At 59.0% G+C, this 16,612-nt stretch overlaps 7 protein-coding genes across 7 annotated transcripts; 4 read left to right on the top strand and 3 right to left on the bottom strand.

Annotated features, from left to right (window-relative positions):
* Positions 1-434: 434 nt before the first annotated feature.
* Positions 435-1,009, bottom strand: BXZ73DRAFT_99795 (uncharacterized protein; the record flags this gene model as incomplete). Its single annotated transcript, XM_048028116.1, has 4 exons — positions 435-517; positions 574-636; positions 686-731; positions 854-1,009. The coding sequence occupies 4 exons, from the start codon at positions 1,007-1,009 to the stop codon at positions 435-437; spliced, it is 348 nt and encodes a 115-aa protein (XP_047879717.1).
* A 179-nt stretch (positions 1,010-1,188) lies between these two features.
* Positions 1,189-2,538, top strand: BXZ73DRAFT_99794 (uncharacterized protein; the record flags this gene model as incomplete). Its single annotated transcript, XM_048028115.1, has 5 exons — positions 1,189-1,210; positions 1,268-1,487; positions 1,567-1,754; positions 2,070-2,334; positions 2,388-2,538. The coding sequence occupies 5 exons, from the start codon at positions 1,189-1,191 to the stop codon at positions 2,536-2,538; spliced, it is 846 nt and encodes a 281-aa protein (XP_047879716.1).
* A 1,536-nt stretch (positions 2,539-4,074) lies between these two features.
* Positions 4,075-4,676, top strand: BXZ73DRAFT_76250 (uncharacterized protein; the record flags this gene model as incomplete). Its single annotated transcript, XM_048022379.1, has 2 exons — positions 4,075-4,246; positions 4,306-4,676. 2 exons carry the CDS (start codon positions 4,075-4,077, stop codon positions 4,674-4,676), a joined length of 543 nt encoding a protein of 180 aa, XP_047879715.1.
* Positions 4,677-6,780: 2,104 nt separating this feature from the next.
* BXZ73DRAFT_44052 (uncharacterized protein) lies at positions 6,781-7,570 on the top strand (the record flags this gene model as incomplete). Its single annotated transcript, XM_048019264.1, has 2 exons — positions 6,781-6,870; positions 6,923-7,570. Coding segments are annotated over 2 exons (738 nt in total), but the record flags the coding sequence as incomplete, so codon positions are not given.
* Positions 7,571-9,291: 1,721 nt separating this feature from the next.
* Positions 9,292-10,441, bottom strand: BXZ73DRAFT_44131 (polymerase III polypeptide H; the record flags this gene model as incomplete). Its single annotated transcript, XM_048019279.1, has 6 exons — positions 9,292-9,360; positions 9,424-9,450; positions 9,761-9,962; positions 10,020-10,083; positions 10,116-10,222; positions 10,245-10,441. The coding sequence occupies 6 exons, from the start codon at positions 10,439-10,441 to the stop codon at positions 9,292-9,294; spliced, it is 666 nt and encodes a 221-aa protein (XP_047879713.1).
* A 2,706-nt stretch (positions 10,442-13,147) lies between these two features.
* Positions 13,148-13,595, top strand: BXZ73DRAFT_6021 (uncharacterized protein; the record flags this gene model as incomplete). The annotated part of the gene is made up of 2 exons (XM_048021704.1): positions 13,148-13,233; positions 13,286-13,595. Coding segments are annotated over 2 exons (396 nt in total), but the record flags the coding sequence as incomplete, so codon positions are not given.
* A 2,094-nt stretch (positions 13,596-15,689) lies between these two features.
* Positions 15,690-16,486, bottom strand: BXZ73DRAFT_99790 (RNA polymerase Rpb7; the record flags this gene model as incomplete). The annotated part of the gene is made up of 5 exons (XM_048028114.1): positions 15,690-15,918; positions 15,975-16,038; positions 16,089-16,175; positions 16,229-16,412; positions 16,463-16,486. The coding sequence occupies 5 exons, from the start codon at positions 16,484-16,486 to the stop codon at positions 15,690-15,692; spliced, it is 588 nt and encodes a 195-aa protein (XP_047879711.1).
* Positions 16,487-16,612: the final 126 nt, after the last annotated feature.

The raw sequence follows: 16,612 nt of genomic DNA, 5'->3' as shown, positions 1-16,612 counted from the left end.
AACGACATAGCTTGTGATGGCAATCAGACGCGAAATTTCATCCTCCAGCTCCGCTTCCTCTTTCGAGTCAGCAATGCTGACCATGGTTGAAGTGAACGAGGTTACAACATGTCATCGAAGGATACGAGCAAACAAGTACGCGGTGCGGTCTGATTACATGTCAGCCATCGTCCGTTGTTTCGACGCCAGCGTTCCTCCACGGCCAAGTCGCTGTTCTGACATCGGGCACTGGAACCAGAACCAGACATAAGCGTTTTCCGTCGACAGGGGAAGCAGGGAAGGCACTCACGGTGATGGTATACGGGGAACGGCGCATCTCACGAGCTTGTTGAACGCCCTCACGCGTCTTCGGCGGACCAAGCTCATCTCATGGAACCCGTCTGCCTCGACGCGCACCCGGAGGACATCGCCGGCGTTGATGCATATCCGGTCCGTCAGGGGTGAGCCGAGGGCTCGTGAGACAAGCAAGTTGCTTCCGATCCTGGAAGCCGGAAAATGTGCTCGCTCTTCTGGGTCGCTGGGGGCGGACGGAGATGGGTGCGGGGAAGACATGCTAGAGAGGGGGGCACTTACAAGGCGCGGGGTCCGGCAGGTAAACAAGGGGGACGTAGATGTCGCCAAAGAATCCGACAGTTACTGGGCGCGAGTGAGCTTCGGGCGCGAGAACGAGGCCGAAGAGACGTACGTCGGACACCGTCCTCATCCGAGGACTTGACCTTGGCGAGAATGACCTCGGATCCAGAGGGACGGAAGACGCAGAGATTGTTAGTCGTACCTCCACCAGTGCGAGACAGACTCACCGATCTTTGTACCACAGACATCCATCTCCGTGCCGCACCTTGCCCTGCCGTACCTCCGCGAGGTCGAAGACGCGTGTGCACAGGCCGACGCCGTGCAAGACGCGTCTCGCGTGGACCTCGTTGAGCGCATTGGTGATGGCTTGTTCTGGAGGTAGACGAACTGTGCCGGATGTACAGCTACTGTGTCCTGTCGGCTTCACGTTAGACATGGTCGGTTGCGAAGGAAGACGCGCGGACCTTGATCACGGAGAGCTGGAACGCAGAGGGCGGGACTCGGTGTTCTTCTCGACGCCCATGACGCTTGTAAGTACGAGACGGGCTGAGAGAGGGCGGGGCGGTCGAGAGGGGGAGGCGCGAACTCGCTCGACGCGGAGTCCACCTCGCGCGCATGACGCAATCGAGCGCCTGCGGTGAGCCTCTCCCGCCCGGCGCTTGGCGCTTGCTGACCAGCCTTGGACTCGAAGCAGGGCGCACCACAGTCGACACAACGCCTCAAGGCCTCATCTACGGCGCACCTGCGCACATCAACGCGTCAAGACTCACCAACACCCTCGCCTCCAGCAGTCCAGTCCCAGGGCATACCGCGGTCGAGACAACCCACCATCCCCAGCGTCCCGACGCCTGTCGACCCGTCGACCATCCACCATCGACGCTCCGCTCCTGCATGCCTCTTTGGCTGTCACGTCCGTGAGTGTCCGCCCCTCGCCCTCCGCCCTTCGCTGTGCTCTGTCAGCAAACGCGCACAGCTGCAGCGATCGGCCCTCAGCCAGAGATCGGCCGTCCGACGCACCGTCCCCACACCCTCGACGCACTCCCCGCTGTCAGACATCATCCACGAACCCGTTAGCGGGCGTGTGCAAACCAATCAGGACGCGTACCGCTACTCTCAATGCCCGTCGTTGTCACCTGGCCCGGAGCGGGATGCAGACCAGAGCGTGCTTACGCCGACCACTCGTACGTGACGTGTCATCTACCTTCTCATCCTCCAAGCCCATTCTCCCACCCAAGACTTTCCCCTTCCACTCTCACACTGCCGCAGCCCTTCGTTCTCCCGCTCGATGCCCTGCCGATGTCCGTCCTCCGTGCTGCCCACGTCCTGCCATCGGCCGCGTTTGCACAAAAACGCGCCAGACGCGCCGTCGCCGTTCAATCATCCTTACCTTGGTCTCAGAACGCACCAGGCTGCCCGGTCTCAGTTGAATGTGACCCTGCCGAGGTAGGTGCCCAACGTACCTCCACCAAGATCCCACGCTCACATCCGTCCAGCAGAGAATGTGCAACATACACTCGCGCTCGAGAGGGACCATTCGCTCTCGCAGAACCCGACGAACATCACTCGTACCGCCGTCCCGATCGGACGCCCGCCGTTCCATTACAGCTCCAACTCGCTCGCTTCTGCAGGGTACGCTCACCCGGCTTCCTCGCAGTCGGTCCAGCGCACTCGCAGTCTCACTCGGGCCTACGACTGGACGCTCCCTGCGCTCACGACCACGCATCCGCACGGTGCCGAGACTTCCTCACAGGGCATCCCCTTGTCCGACAACGCCAGCTTTCACATACACCTGCCTTGCCCACCACGAGCTCCAGCACCGCCGGCGACGTGTCCGCGAGGGTGCCGCAGCCGCATGCGGACCTCCTCCACGTCGTGCGGGCCCGGCAAACGCAGTACGAGCCGGCGCGTGTGCGTGCGCAGGCCGAGCCGGCACGCGTCGTCGAGCGACCCGCGGACCTCGTCTAGCGCCGTCCACGCCGCGAGAGCCTCGGCGTGCTGAGCAGCAGGCACCTGGCGATGGAGCCCCCGATGACCCGCCCGGAACAACGCCACGTGTTTTCGTATGCTCTGCAGGGCCATTCGCACTCGCCGCGGTCCGCCGCCCACCTGCGCGACCACGCGCAAGACCACGCGCACTACCTACGCCCGAGGGAACAGCGGTCTCGTTTGGATACGGGAACCGGCCGGGATCTTTCGCAGCCCTGCGGGTTGGTACCACCCGTCGTCGCACCACCAAGCCCAAGCTCACGCCAGCACGGACGGGAGCCATCGCCCGACGCAGGGCCGTGCCCGGGGCTGCAGCAGCCCAGCCAACGCGGGCGACACCGCCGCCGCCGACGCCGCCGCGTCCGACGCACCAGTGCATAGAGCCGCCAGAGGTGCTCGTGTCGCACGGGCATGCGTCAGCGCATGTCGCCCGCGGTTCACGCCCTGTGAGTGCCGGCGCCAATGATCACCATGACGAAAACGTCTGTCCACTGACCTCGCTCACTGACACAGGAACATGCCTACCCTGCGCGTGCCCTCACCTCGCCGGCTTTGGAATTGACCATGCCCGCTGGCCTCAGATGCCCCGTTCGCTTCGACCGGCCAATCCGCAGACCTCTTCGAATGTCACCGCGGCGAGCTAGGCGTTCAACTCGACCGGACTTTGTCGCCCACGTCGCCGATCGTCGCCCTCCTCGGTACAATCATCGCACCAAGAACGCGCGTGGCCCATCGTCTGTCGGGCCTGACCATCGACCATTGGTGTCTCGTACGACGCCTTCCGCATATAGGTACTATACAGTACCTCGGCATTCTCCGCCGCTGCGTCCGAGCCCCGACCTCGGCCGCAGTCCCTCGTACCTCCAGTCGTTCTGTCTGCCCGGCCGCGGCCGCGGTAGACTGAGGCATGTGTCTCTACACAGCACTGAGTCCAGATACTTATATTCTGTGCCTAGATCCTCACTGCGTTATTACCGCTGAATTGATGGTACCACCTGCGCCCGTCATGCCCCCGCGCCAACACCGAACAGACCGCCTCCAATTGCTGTCCTATCTCGCTCGTTAGACTAGAGGACTCCCTCGTTTTCCCTCCACGCGTCGTGGCGCACAACTGATGGTACCGGCTGAGCCTCGCGATTCGACTAGAACCCCGCGCGCCGCGGCTGTGTGCGCGATTCTCAAGTTCGACCTCAACGCAGAATGCCATTTCGGACATCATTCAACGTAAGGCCACTCCTTGCGTCCGCCTACGCACGTGCACAGTGAGTGGTTCGCACAGGTATTCGCGTGGGCCCGCCAACACCACAGCACATGTCCCTTGCCGCCGCATGACTCGCATCGCGTTGAATTCCGAGCCACCCACCATGCGCGGCGCCGCCCAATGCCGCAGCGGAGGCGTCTGGAGTCCCCCTGACACAATATATTTCTTCGCTGAAACCATGCGGTGCGCTCGGTACGAGTGCGGCTGGAGGAAACGCCACAACTGCCTGCAGAAAATGGTTGTACTAGTTAGACATGCACGCGCGGGGCGTCGTCGCACAAACTCCTGGTCCCGAGGGTCTTGCGGATGAGGTGTGGGTACTTCAAGCTCGGGCTGCCGTCCGAACGCTTGACCCCGCCATCGGATACACACGACAAACGGAGCGGGTCCGGGTACATCTGCGCAAGAAGATCGAGAGGGAATTAGGTGAGCAACATTCTCTTCGTGCGCGCACTTGGCACGCACCGACGGTACGCACCTCGCAGCACACCTCACTGGCGACCCGACGACCGAGATGCGGTGGACTTTGGAGCGGCTCGCGAAGCACTGCACCCTCGTCGAGCACCGGCTGCGCATCGTCGGCCGGCTGCACGGTACCAAGTTCGGCAACCCGAGCGACAATGCGGCGAGCTTGGACGAGCTCGTCGGCCTCCACCGGCCGTGGGACCGCGGCGACCTGCGCTTCGAGCGCGTGAGTGTCGAGGAGGCGGAGGCCGCGAGGGCGAACTGCGAACTTGCGGCGCCAACGCCGTTTGTTGTGGCGCGGGGATCGCGGTCGGACGAGGGAGAGCGGCGGGACCCAGGTGTACGGTCGTCGAGTTGGGGATGTGGCAGTGGTGGACGTCTTGCATGGTGACCAAGGCTACAGCTTTCTGTTCAAGCTACTTGTGCCTGTAGTAGATCCATCATATCCTGTCTGGGCCACGAAATATGATCAAACGTCATATCGAAGACGAATGAACATCAGCTGCTACCGTTCTGCTACCATCATTTGTCGTGCAGACAAAAGACGACCTGTCCCGATCTGGCAGAGTCGGGCGCTATCGGGCACTACCGTTAAAAACACCTTTTGCTGATGTGCCCGTGCCCGAAACACGTTCGAAGGCCGTGCCGGCACCACAGCGCTGTCGGGAGAAAGAGATCGCACGATGTCAGTGACCGCGGGGCGAGAAAATGGAGCACGCGGACCTGCAGTTCGTAGCGCTCCACCCCACCGCGCGCTTCGTCGCCCCAGAACCTCGCGGCAGGGCGCCGCGCCTGCTGGAGTGTGTGACACGCGCGACGAGCTGCACTGCCGCCGTTGCTTGATCAGGACCGTCCACTGGCGTGCGGGACGGTGGACGCGTATCGGAATCGAATTCGATGAGCGTCGTCGCGTCGTGGTGTCGTCGCTGGTGAAGGTGACGAGAGACGGGAGTCGTCGAGGAGGAAGAAGCGATCGCGCGCGACGGCACGCGCGCAGGTCCGCGTCCATCAGCGCAGCGACTGCCGCCTCCGTGTGGTCGAGTACGCCCTCGACGAGCGGCGTGAACGCGTCTTGCTAGCGTATAGCCCGTCCGCCGACTGCAAGGGGAGCCCGAGCCAGTCCATCTGGATGGTGTCGACTGCCTTCGCTTGAAGTGCTGCCAACCCAGACGGAGGTCGAGCATCACGGGCTGGCGTGGAGAGAGCCTGCCAGAGATGCGCGCGAGGGAGAGCGGCATGCGAGGGACAGATGGGGTAGGGAACGGTGCCGGTGAACCCGGATCCTCCGGAGGCAGTCGAGGATTTCGGGAGCGGGGATTCCGGTGTTGGGGTTCGGCGAGATGCTGCGGTCGATGTTCGAGTTGCAGCATTCACCAGGTAAGAGGTGCCGTCACTGGCGTGTATAACGTTACATAGACGTGGTCCCTGGATGAGCGCAGACGTTTGCAGGTCTCAGGACTCACACGAAACCGCCGAGGCACTGGCGCCTGTCTCTGGCGCCGTAGGTCGTGCTCGCGAGCATCGTGTGGGTGACCGAGGGGTAGAACTCTGAAGCGTCGAACGCGAAGACGGACGTGCAGGGTCACCGGTCATCCCGCACGCCCACGTTTGGCGAGTGTGGTGCACGAGCATGAGGCCAGCGTCGACCGTATAGCCCTCTCCTTCGTCCGACCGCGGAACTGCCAGGCGGAGTTTGCGCGGTCAGCGCATGCGTCTACTAACATGGGTAGGCTGTATATTTTCTCTTCAGCTCACTTACCGCTCACTCCCCGTCCTGCTCCCCACCCACATCCACTCCCACATCCCATCTCGTGAGATCCGGTGCTCAGGGAAAACTTCACCGCAGTCGCTTCACTATGCCACCCTCGCCGACCGTCTCTGCCAAGCATTCACTGCCCCGCGCTCCGGTACGCACAGACTTGAATCACCCATTGACGCGAACGACCGGCTGACACACTCACACTCAGACCTCGGCGCATTTATCCATTCAACAAACCTCAGGCACAGCTCGTCTCCCTGAAGATACACCCTCCTCCGTGACGCTGCCAGTATGCCTGTTTTTTTCTTTTCGCAAACTAAAATTGCTCACACAGTTCGATCAGGCGAACGCGTCCCTTGACAAGGTCTGTGTCCTGCTGAAGGAGATTCTTGACGAATTCAAGAGGTATCGTGTGATCGTTTCCACGTCCCTCTCGTATGCTCACCATTGATCAGCGCCCACAAGCGGCAGAAGAGGGGATTGGAACAGAACGGAACGTTTGTGGGATTGAACCCGTGAGTACATCGTTCACTTTCTGCCAGATACTAGAGATTCATGGGGTGCGCAGACTCGTATCGAACCATCATTCGCAGCAAGAGATACAGCACTGCCGGATCTACGCGACAATGTGATAGTACGTCCCGCATCATCTTACTTGTTTGTATTATCATATGCTGAATGTTCTGAACGATAGATCTTGCCTACTAAGAATTTCAAGCAGGCGGAGATCGATGCGGCATGGAACGAGACTAGGACGACGGTGGAGAAGTACAGCGACGAGCTCGTCGACCAGTGGAACAAAGAGATCGACGGCCTCTTGACCTTTGTACGTCTCGACCTTCGTGCCTCGGCAGTGACACTCACCCGTGATCACTCAGGACGGTCTATTCTCTGCCGCTCTCACCGCGTTCAACACCATCGCCTTCGCAATGCTCCAGCCTCAAACAAGCGATCAAACCAACGCGATCTTGACACAGGTCTCTTCCCAGCTGCAAAGCTTCGCGCTCAATCCCTCCTTCGTCAACTCCACCACCTTGGCGTTCCAGGATATCGTTACGACCCCCTTTCGCCCCGAGACCTGGGCCGTATGGGTGAATGCGCTCTGGTTCACTAGTCTCACCTTCAGCTTGTCGTCGGCGACGATCGGGATCATGGTAAAGCAATGGCTCAAAGAGTACAACACCGGGCTGTACGGGTTCTCCGCACCAATCACACGACGTCGCATCTACCGGCTCTCGAACCTCAATAAGGCGCACATCCCTTTCATCATCTCGCTCGTACCTCTCTTTCTTATCGCCGCCGTCGTTCTCTTCTTTGCAGGCCTCCTCATCCTCCTCTTCCACTCCGACGTCCGCGTCTTCTCCGCCACTGCGGTGTTCGTTGGGATGCTCCTGCTTTTCATCATCGTCACAACCATCGTCCCTCGATCTATCCCTCGATTTGTTACTTTTCGCCTCAATCCAGGGCCTTCCATTCTCTCTGGAGCGTCATTCTCAGCTTCTACTCGCTCGTTTATGGTTCAATAATACGTGCCCTCTGCTCGTTTTCTAAGACCCTCTACCTGAGCCATTGGGGTTACCTTGAAACTGCCACCGTGGGGTGCAGACAGGCCTTCTACAAATTTTCATATTTGTTGAGGTTTCCAAAGCCTAACACTGTATGGAAAGGCGACGAAGAGGCCATTATCTCACGAAACGCAACCAATCTCGACGCCCAGACGGTCCACTGGGCGTTGGTCAGCTCTCAAAACACCGGCATGGCACACACGGCTACGATCTGCCTATCCGGCGACCCCCAGGTTGCCAAGTCGTATCGGGATGGACCTTCAGACGCCTCTCGGACCTCTACGGGTCGGTACTCCACTGGCCAGACTTTATGGTGAAGATGTTTACGACCCCCCTCTTGAACGTGTCCGGCGGGTTCTCTTTTCAAGAAGTGCCCGAGGGCGGAGGAGACGAGGACGCCAGCTCTCCGAGAACGCCCGCTTCATCGGAGTATAACAAGACCGTGGCCCAACTGCTCTTCAGCATGCAAAGAACGGTTGAACCCGCGAGGGCAGACTTGGAATGGGACAGACTGTACTACAACCGTAACGTGTTCCAGAATATCAGTGACGCCGAAACGTTGCAACTTGGTGCGTCTGCGACTTCACCTTGAGTCAACCCTGTCCAAGTCAGAGCGCTGACCGTGACCGCAGCTGCCTTTGTGGCAGCTCACCGGATGCAAACGCTCGTCAGCGACCGTGGCCTCCGACACGCAGACCTGCCTTCTGAAGACGCCCTCGCCGGGGAGTTCAAGTTCATGCGGAAGCATATCCGCCCCATCCGGCAACTCATCGAGTACTCGGCGCCCAGGATCCGCGAGTGCGACGGCATCGCTGCGATCCAGCCGTTCGTCGCGCACGCGTTCTCCTCCCTCGAAAAGCTCCTCAACACGATTGACTGGTCGCTGCCTGTATCGCTGGACGAGGCCTGCTACTGGTTCGATGACATCCCGGAGGACATACTCCAATTCCACTCCCATTCCTCAGACGGCATCCGCCATCTGGTCACACCGTCGCTTGTTGCAGCGCTCGAGCACGTGTTCATGCAGCTCGTTGGAACGGAGGACTGGCGTCACATGGACCCGCGGAGTCGCCGAGTGGACATGTGCAAAGATCGCCTCCTCGATCTCACGTCGAAGGTCCGCCGTGCCGGGCCCCCTCCACCGGATGCGTCGTCTTTCGCCGCAGGTCCTCAATCGGAGAAACCGAACGTCCAAGCTGTGGAACCCGAGTTCGTACTATCCGTCCTTCCCATTTGTGGGACTCCCGAAGCTGACCACGTCTTCGCACAGCCCTGCGGATTCCATCGCGGTGGTGAACCCCGCTGCCACTCCACACGAAACGTCGCGGCGCCCGACGCAGTTCCTGCCACTTTGCCGGCAGCACCCACGGATATACCGCGCGCACCTTAGATTTTCGTCGTGCACGGGTTGAAGCGATGGCGTGTCGTGCGCAGGACTCCCTGAGGACGTGGGGTAACTGGTCTCGGGCTTCATTCTTTCGCGTATATCTGTATGGCGAGAACAGAGAATGGATTCAACGGAATAGTACCTTGTGATGGCAATCAGAGGCGAAACTTCGTCCTCCAGCTCCGCTTCCTCTTTTGAGTCAGCAATGCTGGTCCCGGTTGAAGTCAACGAGGTTACAAGATGTCATCGAACGATATGAGCAAATAAGAAGTACACGGTCGGGCCTGATTATATGTCAGCCATCGTCAGTTGTTTCGACGCCAGAGCTCCTCCACGGGCCAAGTCGCTGTTCTGACATCGGGCACTGGAATCAGAACCAGACATAAGCAGTTTTCCACCGACAGGGGGAAGCAGGGAAGGCACTCACGGTGATGGTACACGGGGAACGGCGCACCTCACGAGCCAATTGAACACCTGGGCCTTCGATGGTCCAGGTTCATCGTCATGGAACTCGTCTCCCTCGACGCGCACCCGGAGGACATCGCCAGCGTCGACGCATATCCGACAGTAACCGGGCGCGAGTGAGCTTAGCGGCGCGAGAACAAGGCAGACGAGACGTACGTCGGACACCATCCTCATCCCAGGACTTGACCTTCGTGAGGATGACCTCGGATACAAAGGTACGGAAAACACAGATAATTGGTAGTCGTACCTCCACCAGTGCAAGACAGACTCACCGATCTTTGGACCACAGACATGCGCACCTCACGAGCCTGTTGAACTTCACCCTCGTGGGCCTTCGGCGGTCCAGGCTGATCGTCATGGAACTCTTCTGCCTCGACGCGCAACCGGAGGACATCGCCAGCGTCGATGTGCATCCGGCCCTTCAAGGCCGAGTCGAGGAGCTCGTGAGACGAGGCTGTTTCTGATCCCAGCAGCCAGAAATGTGTTCGCTCTTTTGGGTCGCTGGGGGCGGACGGGCATGGGTTTCGGGAAAGAGATGATAGAGAGAGGAGGACATACAAGGCGCAGGGGTCCAGCATGTAGACCAGGGGGACGTAGATGCCGTCAAGGAATCCGACAATGACTCGGCGCGAGTGAGCATCGGGGCGCGAGAACAAGGCCGAGGAGACGTAGGTCGGGCCCCAACCTCATCCGAGGAGTCGACCTTGACGAGGATGGCCTCGGATCCAAAGGGATGGAAGACGCAGAGTTGGTAGTCGTACCTCCGCCCAGTGCGAGACAGACTCACCGAACCACATCCATCCATCTCCGTGCCGCACCTTGCCCTGCCCTACCCCCGCGAGGTCAAAGACGCATATGCACAGACCAACGTCGGGCAAGGCACGTCTCGCCTTGGCCTTGTTGATCCCATTGGTGATAGCTTGTTCCGGGAGTAGGCGGAATGTACAGCTACTTCGTCCTGTCGGGTTCACGTTAGACATAGGCGGTTGCGAAGGAAGACGCGCGGACCTCGGTTATGGAGAACTAGAACATAGAGGGCGGGATTCGGGATTCTTCTCGACGCCTAGATGCTTTCCAAGCACGAAACGGGCTGAGAGAGCGCGAGGATGGGTAGAGGGCGGAGGAGATGAGCTCGCTCGACGCGGCGTCGACTTGCCCTCGTCCACCTCCCGTGGACCCGCGCGCATGACGCAATCGAGCGCCCGCGGCGATGCGCAGCGCCGCACTCGGTCGCCCTCTCGCCCTGCGCTTCGCGCACTTTGACTGAACGCAGGGCGCACCGCGGCCGACACAACGCCTCATCCGGCGGCCCTCGACGCGTCAAGACTTCGCCCAACACGCTCGCCTCCGCGCCGTCGCATCCCAGTGCGGACCGCAGTCGAGACAACCCGTCATCCGCAGTATCCCGACGCTTCTCGACGCGACGACCATCGAACATCGCCGCCCCGCTCCAGCACGCCTCCTTGGCTATCCCGTCGGTCATTGCACAAGCTTCGATGTGCTCTGTCAACGAACGCTCACAGTCAGCGGCACCCAGCAGGAAATCGGCCGTCCAACGTACCGTACCCTGGCCCACACCCCGACGCACTCCCCGCCGCCAGGCATCATCCAAGAACCCGTCCGCGAGCGTGTGCAAACCAACCAGACGCATACCGCCACTCCCGATTTCCGTCGTTGTCACCTGGCCCGGAGCGGGATGTAAACCATAGCGTGCTTGGGGCTGACCACCCGTACGTGCTCATCTACCTTCTCATCCTCCCAGCCCTCCCCCCAGCCAAGACTCCCCTTGCCGACTCTCATACCGTCTGCACCCCGTCGTTCTCCCGCGTCTGTTTCCTGCCAACGTCCGCCCTCCACGCTGACCACGTCCTGCCATCGGCTGTGTTCGCACAGAAACGCGCCAGACGGCACCGTCGCCGCCCACTCATCGTACCTGGCCTCACCTAACCTGAACGCCCCAGGCCGCCCGGTCCTAGTTGAATGTGACCCTGCCCGAGGTGGGTGCCCAACGTCTTTACACCAAGATCCCACGCTCACATCCCGTCCAAACAAAGAATGTGCAACATACGCTCGCGCTCGAGATGGACCATTCGCTCTCGCAGAACCCGACTCACATTACATAGTCTCCGCATCCGCATTGTCCTACGCTAGCGAGCAACACAGCTCTTTTCCCCGTTTTCGCCCTTCCGCTCCGCGTGCGACCGTCACACGCGTCTACATACATACCACCTGGCGCCGCAGGAGGTTTTTCTTTTTCTTTTGTCGTCCTCGTTTAACGCCCTATGGTAGGCGTACAGCAAAAAAGCTAAATCTACACGATCGGGCTGGGTTCTCGACTCGGGGGAGGAGGAGGTTGGCTCACAGACATGGTGTGATTGACCACCCCGCGCGCCCACGTTCAGCGAATGTGGTGCGCGAGCATGAGGCCAGCGTCCACCATAACCTCTGCTTCGTCCACCGAACTGCGATGGATGCTAGAAGACACCCTCGTTGAAGTGTCGTTCGGACTGAGCGCTACCCTCCGGACAAGCGCTCCGCTTTTATCATCTCACGCTCTAGCACGAAGCACGAGGGAATCTACATGTACATTCCCTTCAGAGGTCGAGTCTCCTACCATCTGTCTACCCGCCAGACCTATCCCACTAGGCACTACACGCGATTAGGAAGCTCAGGAGCACGATCGACCGGCACGCCTTCGTTCGAGTATCGTCTTTCTTGGGCTTGGGAATCACGACGTGAATAGTGACGGCAGTAGGCATGGTGAAGGCAAGCACTGTTCGAGATGTCGTACCATGGAGCGCCTCCCACCTTACGTTGGGCTAGACGAGAAGTTGAACTTTACATACATAAGCTCGGGTGCTAATCGGCCCTGGAGGTTTCCGTTGCCTCGCGGAGTTTGCGCGGTCAGCACATGCGTCTTTTCTCTCCAGCTCACTCCCTGCCCACGTCCCGTCTCATGAGATCCGGTGCTGAGGGGAAAATCCATCCTAGTCAGCCTCGCTATGCCGCCCTCGCCGACCGTCTTTGCCAATGAATTACCTCGCACTCCGGTACGCACATACTTCCGTCGCCCAATGACACGAACGATCGACTGATACACTCACACTCAGACCTCGACGCCATCGCCTCTCCAAGGAGACTCTACAGAGGATCATCGGGACTCAGACACGGCTGGTCTCCACGAAAATACACGCCCCTCCGTGACGCCCCCAGTATGTGTGTCCCTCTCTTTTCAGACGCCAAATTCGCTCACGGAGTTCGATCAGGCGAACGTGTCCCTTCACGATGTCTGCGCCCTGCTGAAGGAGATCCTAGACGAATTCAAGAACGTATGGTGTAGACGTTACATAAGTGCTCCCTTGATATGCTCACCATTGCCTTGTCATTGTCAACCAGCGCCCACAAGCGGCAGAAGAAGGGATTGGAACGGAATACAACACTGATGGGATTGAACCTGTGAGTGCATCGTGCAATTGCTGCCAGATTGAGATTCACGGAGTCTTCTGTCTCTGCAGACTCGCGTCGAACCATCACTACCAGTAGGAGATACAGAATTGCTGGATCTACACAACGGTTCGATAGTAAGTCTCGCATCTCACTCATTCAATGCGTTATGATATGCTGAATGTTCTGGACGACAGATCCTGCCCACCAATAGTCACAAGCAGGCGGAGATCGATGCGGCATGGAACGAGACTAGAAAGACGGTGGAGAAGTACAGCGACGAGCTCGTCGACCAGTGGAACAAGGAGATAGACGGCCTCTTGACCTTGTAAGTGTCGACGTTCGTGACTTGGCAGTGACCCTCACCCACGACCACTCAGGACGGTCTGTTCTCTGCCGCACTCACCGCGTTCAACACCATCGCCTTGCCATGCTCCAGCCTCAAGCAAGCGATCAAACCAACGCATCCTGACTCAGGTCTCTGCCCAGCTCAAAAGCTTCGCGCTCAGTCCCTCATTCGTCAATTCCACCGCCTTGGCGTTCCAGGACATCGTGCCGACCCCGTTTCGCCCCGAGACCTGGGCCGTTTGGTTGAATGCGCTCTGGTTCACCAGTCTTACTTTCAGCTTGTCTTCGGCGACGATCGGAATCATAGTGAAGCAATGGCTCAAAGAGTACAACACCGGGCTTTACGGTTCTCCGCACAAATCACACGACGTCGAATCCTCCGGCTCTCAAACCTCGACAGGGCGCACATCCCTACGATCATCTCGCTTGTGCCGCTGCTTCTGATCGCCGCCGTCGTTCTCTTCTTCGCCGGCCTTCTCGTTCTCCTCTTCCACTCCAACATCGTCGTTTTCTCCACCACTGCGATGTTCGTTGGGACGCTCATGCTTTTCATTACATTCACGACGATCATCCCCTCGATCTATCCCTCAATGTGTTACTTTTCGCCTCAATCCAGGGCCTTCTTGCCTCTCTGGAGTGTCATTCTCGCTTTCTACTCAGTCATTTATCATTCATAATACGTGCCCTCCTCTCTTTTTACGACACCATGACCTTCTACTTCAGGTATACTAACTACTTTGGAAGTGTCTGGTGGCGCAGATTGTGGGCCTTCCACGAGTTCTTGTCCTCAAGAAGGCTCCAGAGCCCATTGTATGGAAAGGCGACGAAGAGGCCATCGTCTCGCAAAACACAACCGATCTCGACGCCCAGATGCTCCACTGGGCGATGGTCAGCTCTCAAAACATCAGCATGGTGCAAGCGGCTGCGACGTGTCTGTCCAACGACCCACAGGTTGCCAAGTCGTATCGGGAATGGACCTTCGGACGCCTCTCGGACCTCTACGGGTCTGTGCTCCACTGGCCAGACTTTATGGTGAAGATGTTGACGATCCCCGGCTTGCACGTGTCCGACGTGTTCTCTGTCGGAATGTCCGAGGGTGGAGGAAACGAGGACGCCAGCTCTCCGAGCACGCCTGAGTATAGCAAGACCGCGGCCCGACTGCTGTACAGCATGCAAAGAACGGTTGTACCCGCGAGCGCAGACTTGGAATGGGACAAAATGTTGTCCGACGGCACGCTCATGAAGATCCGTGATGCCGGAACATTGCAACTCGGTGCGTCTACGACTTCAATTTCAACCCCGTCAGAGTCAAAGTGCTCACCGTGACAGCAGCTGTTGTAGTAGCAGCTCACCGGATGCAAACACTCGTCAGCGACCGTGGCCTCCGACGCGCAGACCCGCCTTCTCAAGACGTCCTCACCAGGGAGTTCAGGTTCATGTGGAAGCATATGGGCCCCATCGGGGACCTCGTCCAGCTCTCGGCGCCCACGATCCGCGAGTACGACGGCATCGCTGCAATCCAGCCGTTCGTCGCGCACGCATTATCCTCCTTCGAAAAACTCCTCGACACGATTGACTGGTCGCTTCCTGTATCACAGAACGACGCCTGTGAAGCGTTCTACTGGAGCCTGAAAAACGTACTCGAATTCCACTCCCATTCCTCAGACGGCATCCGCTGTCTGGTCACACCATCGCTCGTTGCAGCGCTCGAGCGCGTGTTCATACAACTCGTTGGAACGGAGGACTGGTGGCGAATGGGGCCGCAGGGCTTCTGGGTGGACGAGTGCAAAGATCGCCTCCTCGCTCTCACGTCTTTCGCCGGGGATCCTCAATCAGAGGAACAGAGCGACGACGCAGCGGAACCCGAGTTCGTACCCACCATTGCCATTCGTGGGATTCCCAACGCTGATCCCGCCTCATAGCCCTGCGGATTCCCTCGCGGCGGTGGACGCCGCCGTCACTCCATACGAACCATCCACGGCGCCTGACGCAGCTCCCGCCACTTTCCCGGCCGCCTTTACGGATATCCCACGTGTGCCTTAGATTTCGTTGTGTATGCTGGCCTACGGGAGGACGTGGGACTGGTTTGTAGGAAGGGACTCGGGCTTATTCTGTTGTGTAAGTCTGTATGGCGAGGACAGAATAGCTTGTGACGGCCGTCAGACATGAAATGCTATCCTCCAGCTCCGCTTCCTCTTTCGAGCCAGTAATGCTGGTCCTGGTTGAAGCGGACGAGGTTACAACATGTTATCGAGATACAGGCAAAGACAAATACGCGGTGCGGTGTGATCACATAGTATCAGCCTTCATCCATTGTTTCGACGCCGGCGTTTCTCCACCACGAGACTGGGCCAAGTCCCTGTTCTGACATCGAGCACTGGAACCAGATCCAGACATCGGCAACTTTTCACCGACACAGTGAAGCATAGAAGGCACTTACGGTGATGGTATACGGGGGCCGTCGCATCTCGCGAGCCTGTTGAACACCCTCATGCGCCTTCGGTGGTCCAGGCTCATCGTCATGGAACTCGTCTCCCTCGACGCGCACTCGGAGGACATCCCGGCGTCGATGTACATCCGGTCCGTCAGGGGCGAGTCGAGGAGCTCGTGAGATGAGGTTACTTCCGATCCCGGCAGCCAGAAGTGTGCTCGCTCTTTCGGGTCGCTGGGGCGGACGGATATGAGTCTCGGGGAAGAGATGATAGACAAAGGGGCACGTACAAGGCGCAAGGTTCTGGAAGGTAGACAAGGGGGACGTAGATGTCGTCAAAGAATCCGACAGTGACTGGATGCGAGTGAGATTCGGGGCGCGAGAACGAGGCCGAAGAGACGTACGTCGGACACCGTCCTCATCGGAGGACTTGACCTTCGCGAGAATGACCTCGGATCCAAAGGGACGGAAGACGCAAAGACGGAAGATGACTTGGAGGAGTTGGTAGTTGCGCCTCCACCCAATGCGGGACGGACTCACCGACCTTTGTACCACAGACATCCATCTCCGTACCGCACCTTGCCCTCCCCTACTTCCGCGAGGTCGAAGACGCATATGCACAAGCCGACGTCGTGCAAGACGCGGTTCGCATAGACCTTGTTGAGTTCATTTGTGATGGCTTGTTCTGGAGGTAGACCGAATTGTGATGGATGTACAGCTACTGTGTCCTATCGGCTTCACGTTAGACATGGTCCGTTCGAGAGGAATCCGTGAAGACCTTGATCACAGAGAGCTGGAACATAGAGGATCGATAAAAGGCGGGATTCGGGTTTATTTTAGACTCCCAGGGTATACAGGTGGGAGAGCGGGATGGGGAGCACGAGGCGGTCGAGCAGGTGGGGAAGATCAACCTGCAGCAGATGCCATG

Source organism: Epithele typhae (genome assembly GCF_022376455.1).
Source record: "Epithele typhae strain CBS 203.58 chromosome Unknown BXZ73scaffold_13, whole genome shotgun sequence".
Lineage (NCBI taxonomy): Eukaryota > Fungi > Basidiomycota > Agaricomycetes > Polyporales > Epitheliaceae > Epithele > Epithele typhae.
The sequence above is the reverse complement of the archived record's forward strand: the minus strand, read 5'-3'. Positions and strand labels throughout refer to the sequence as shown.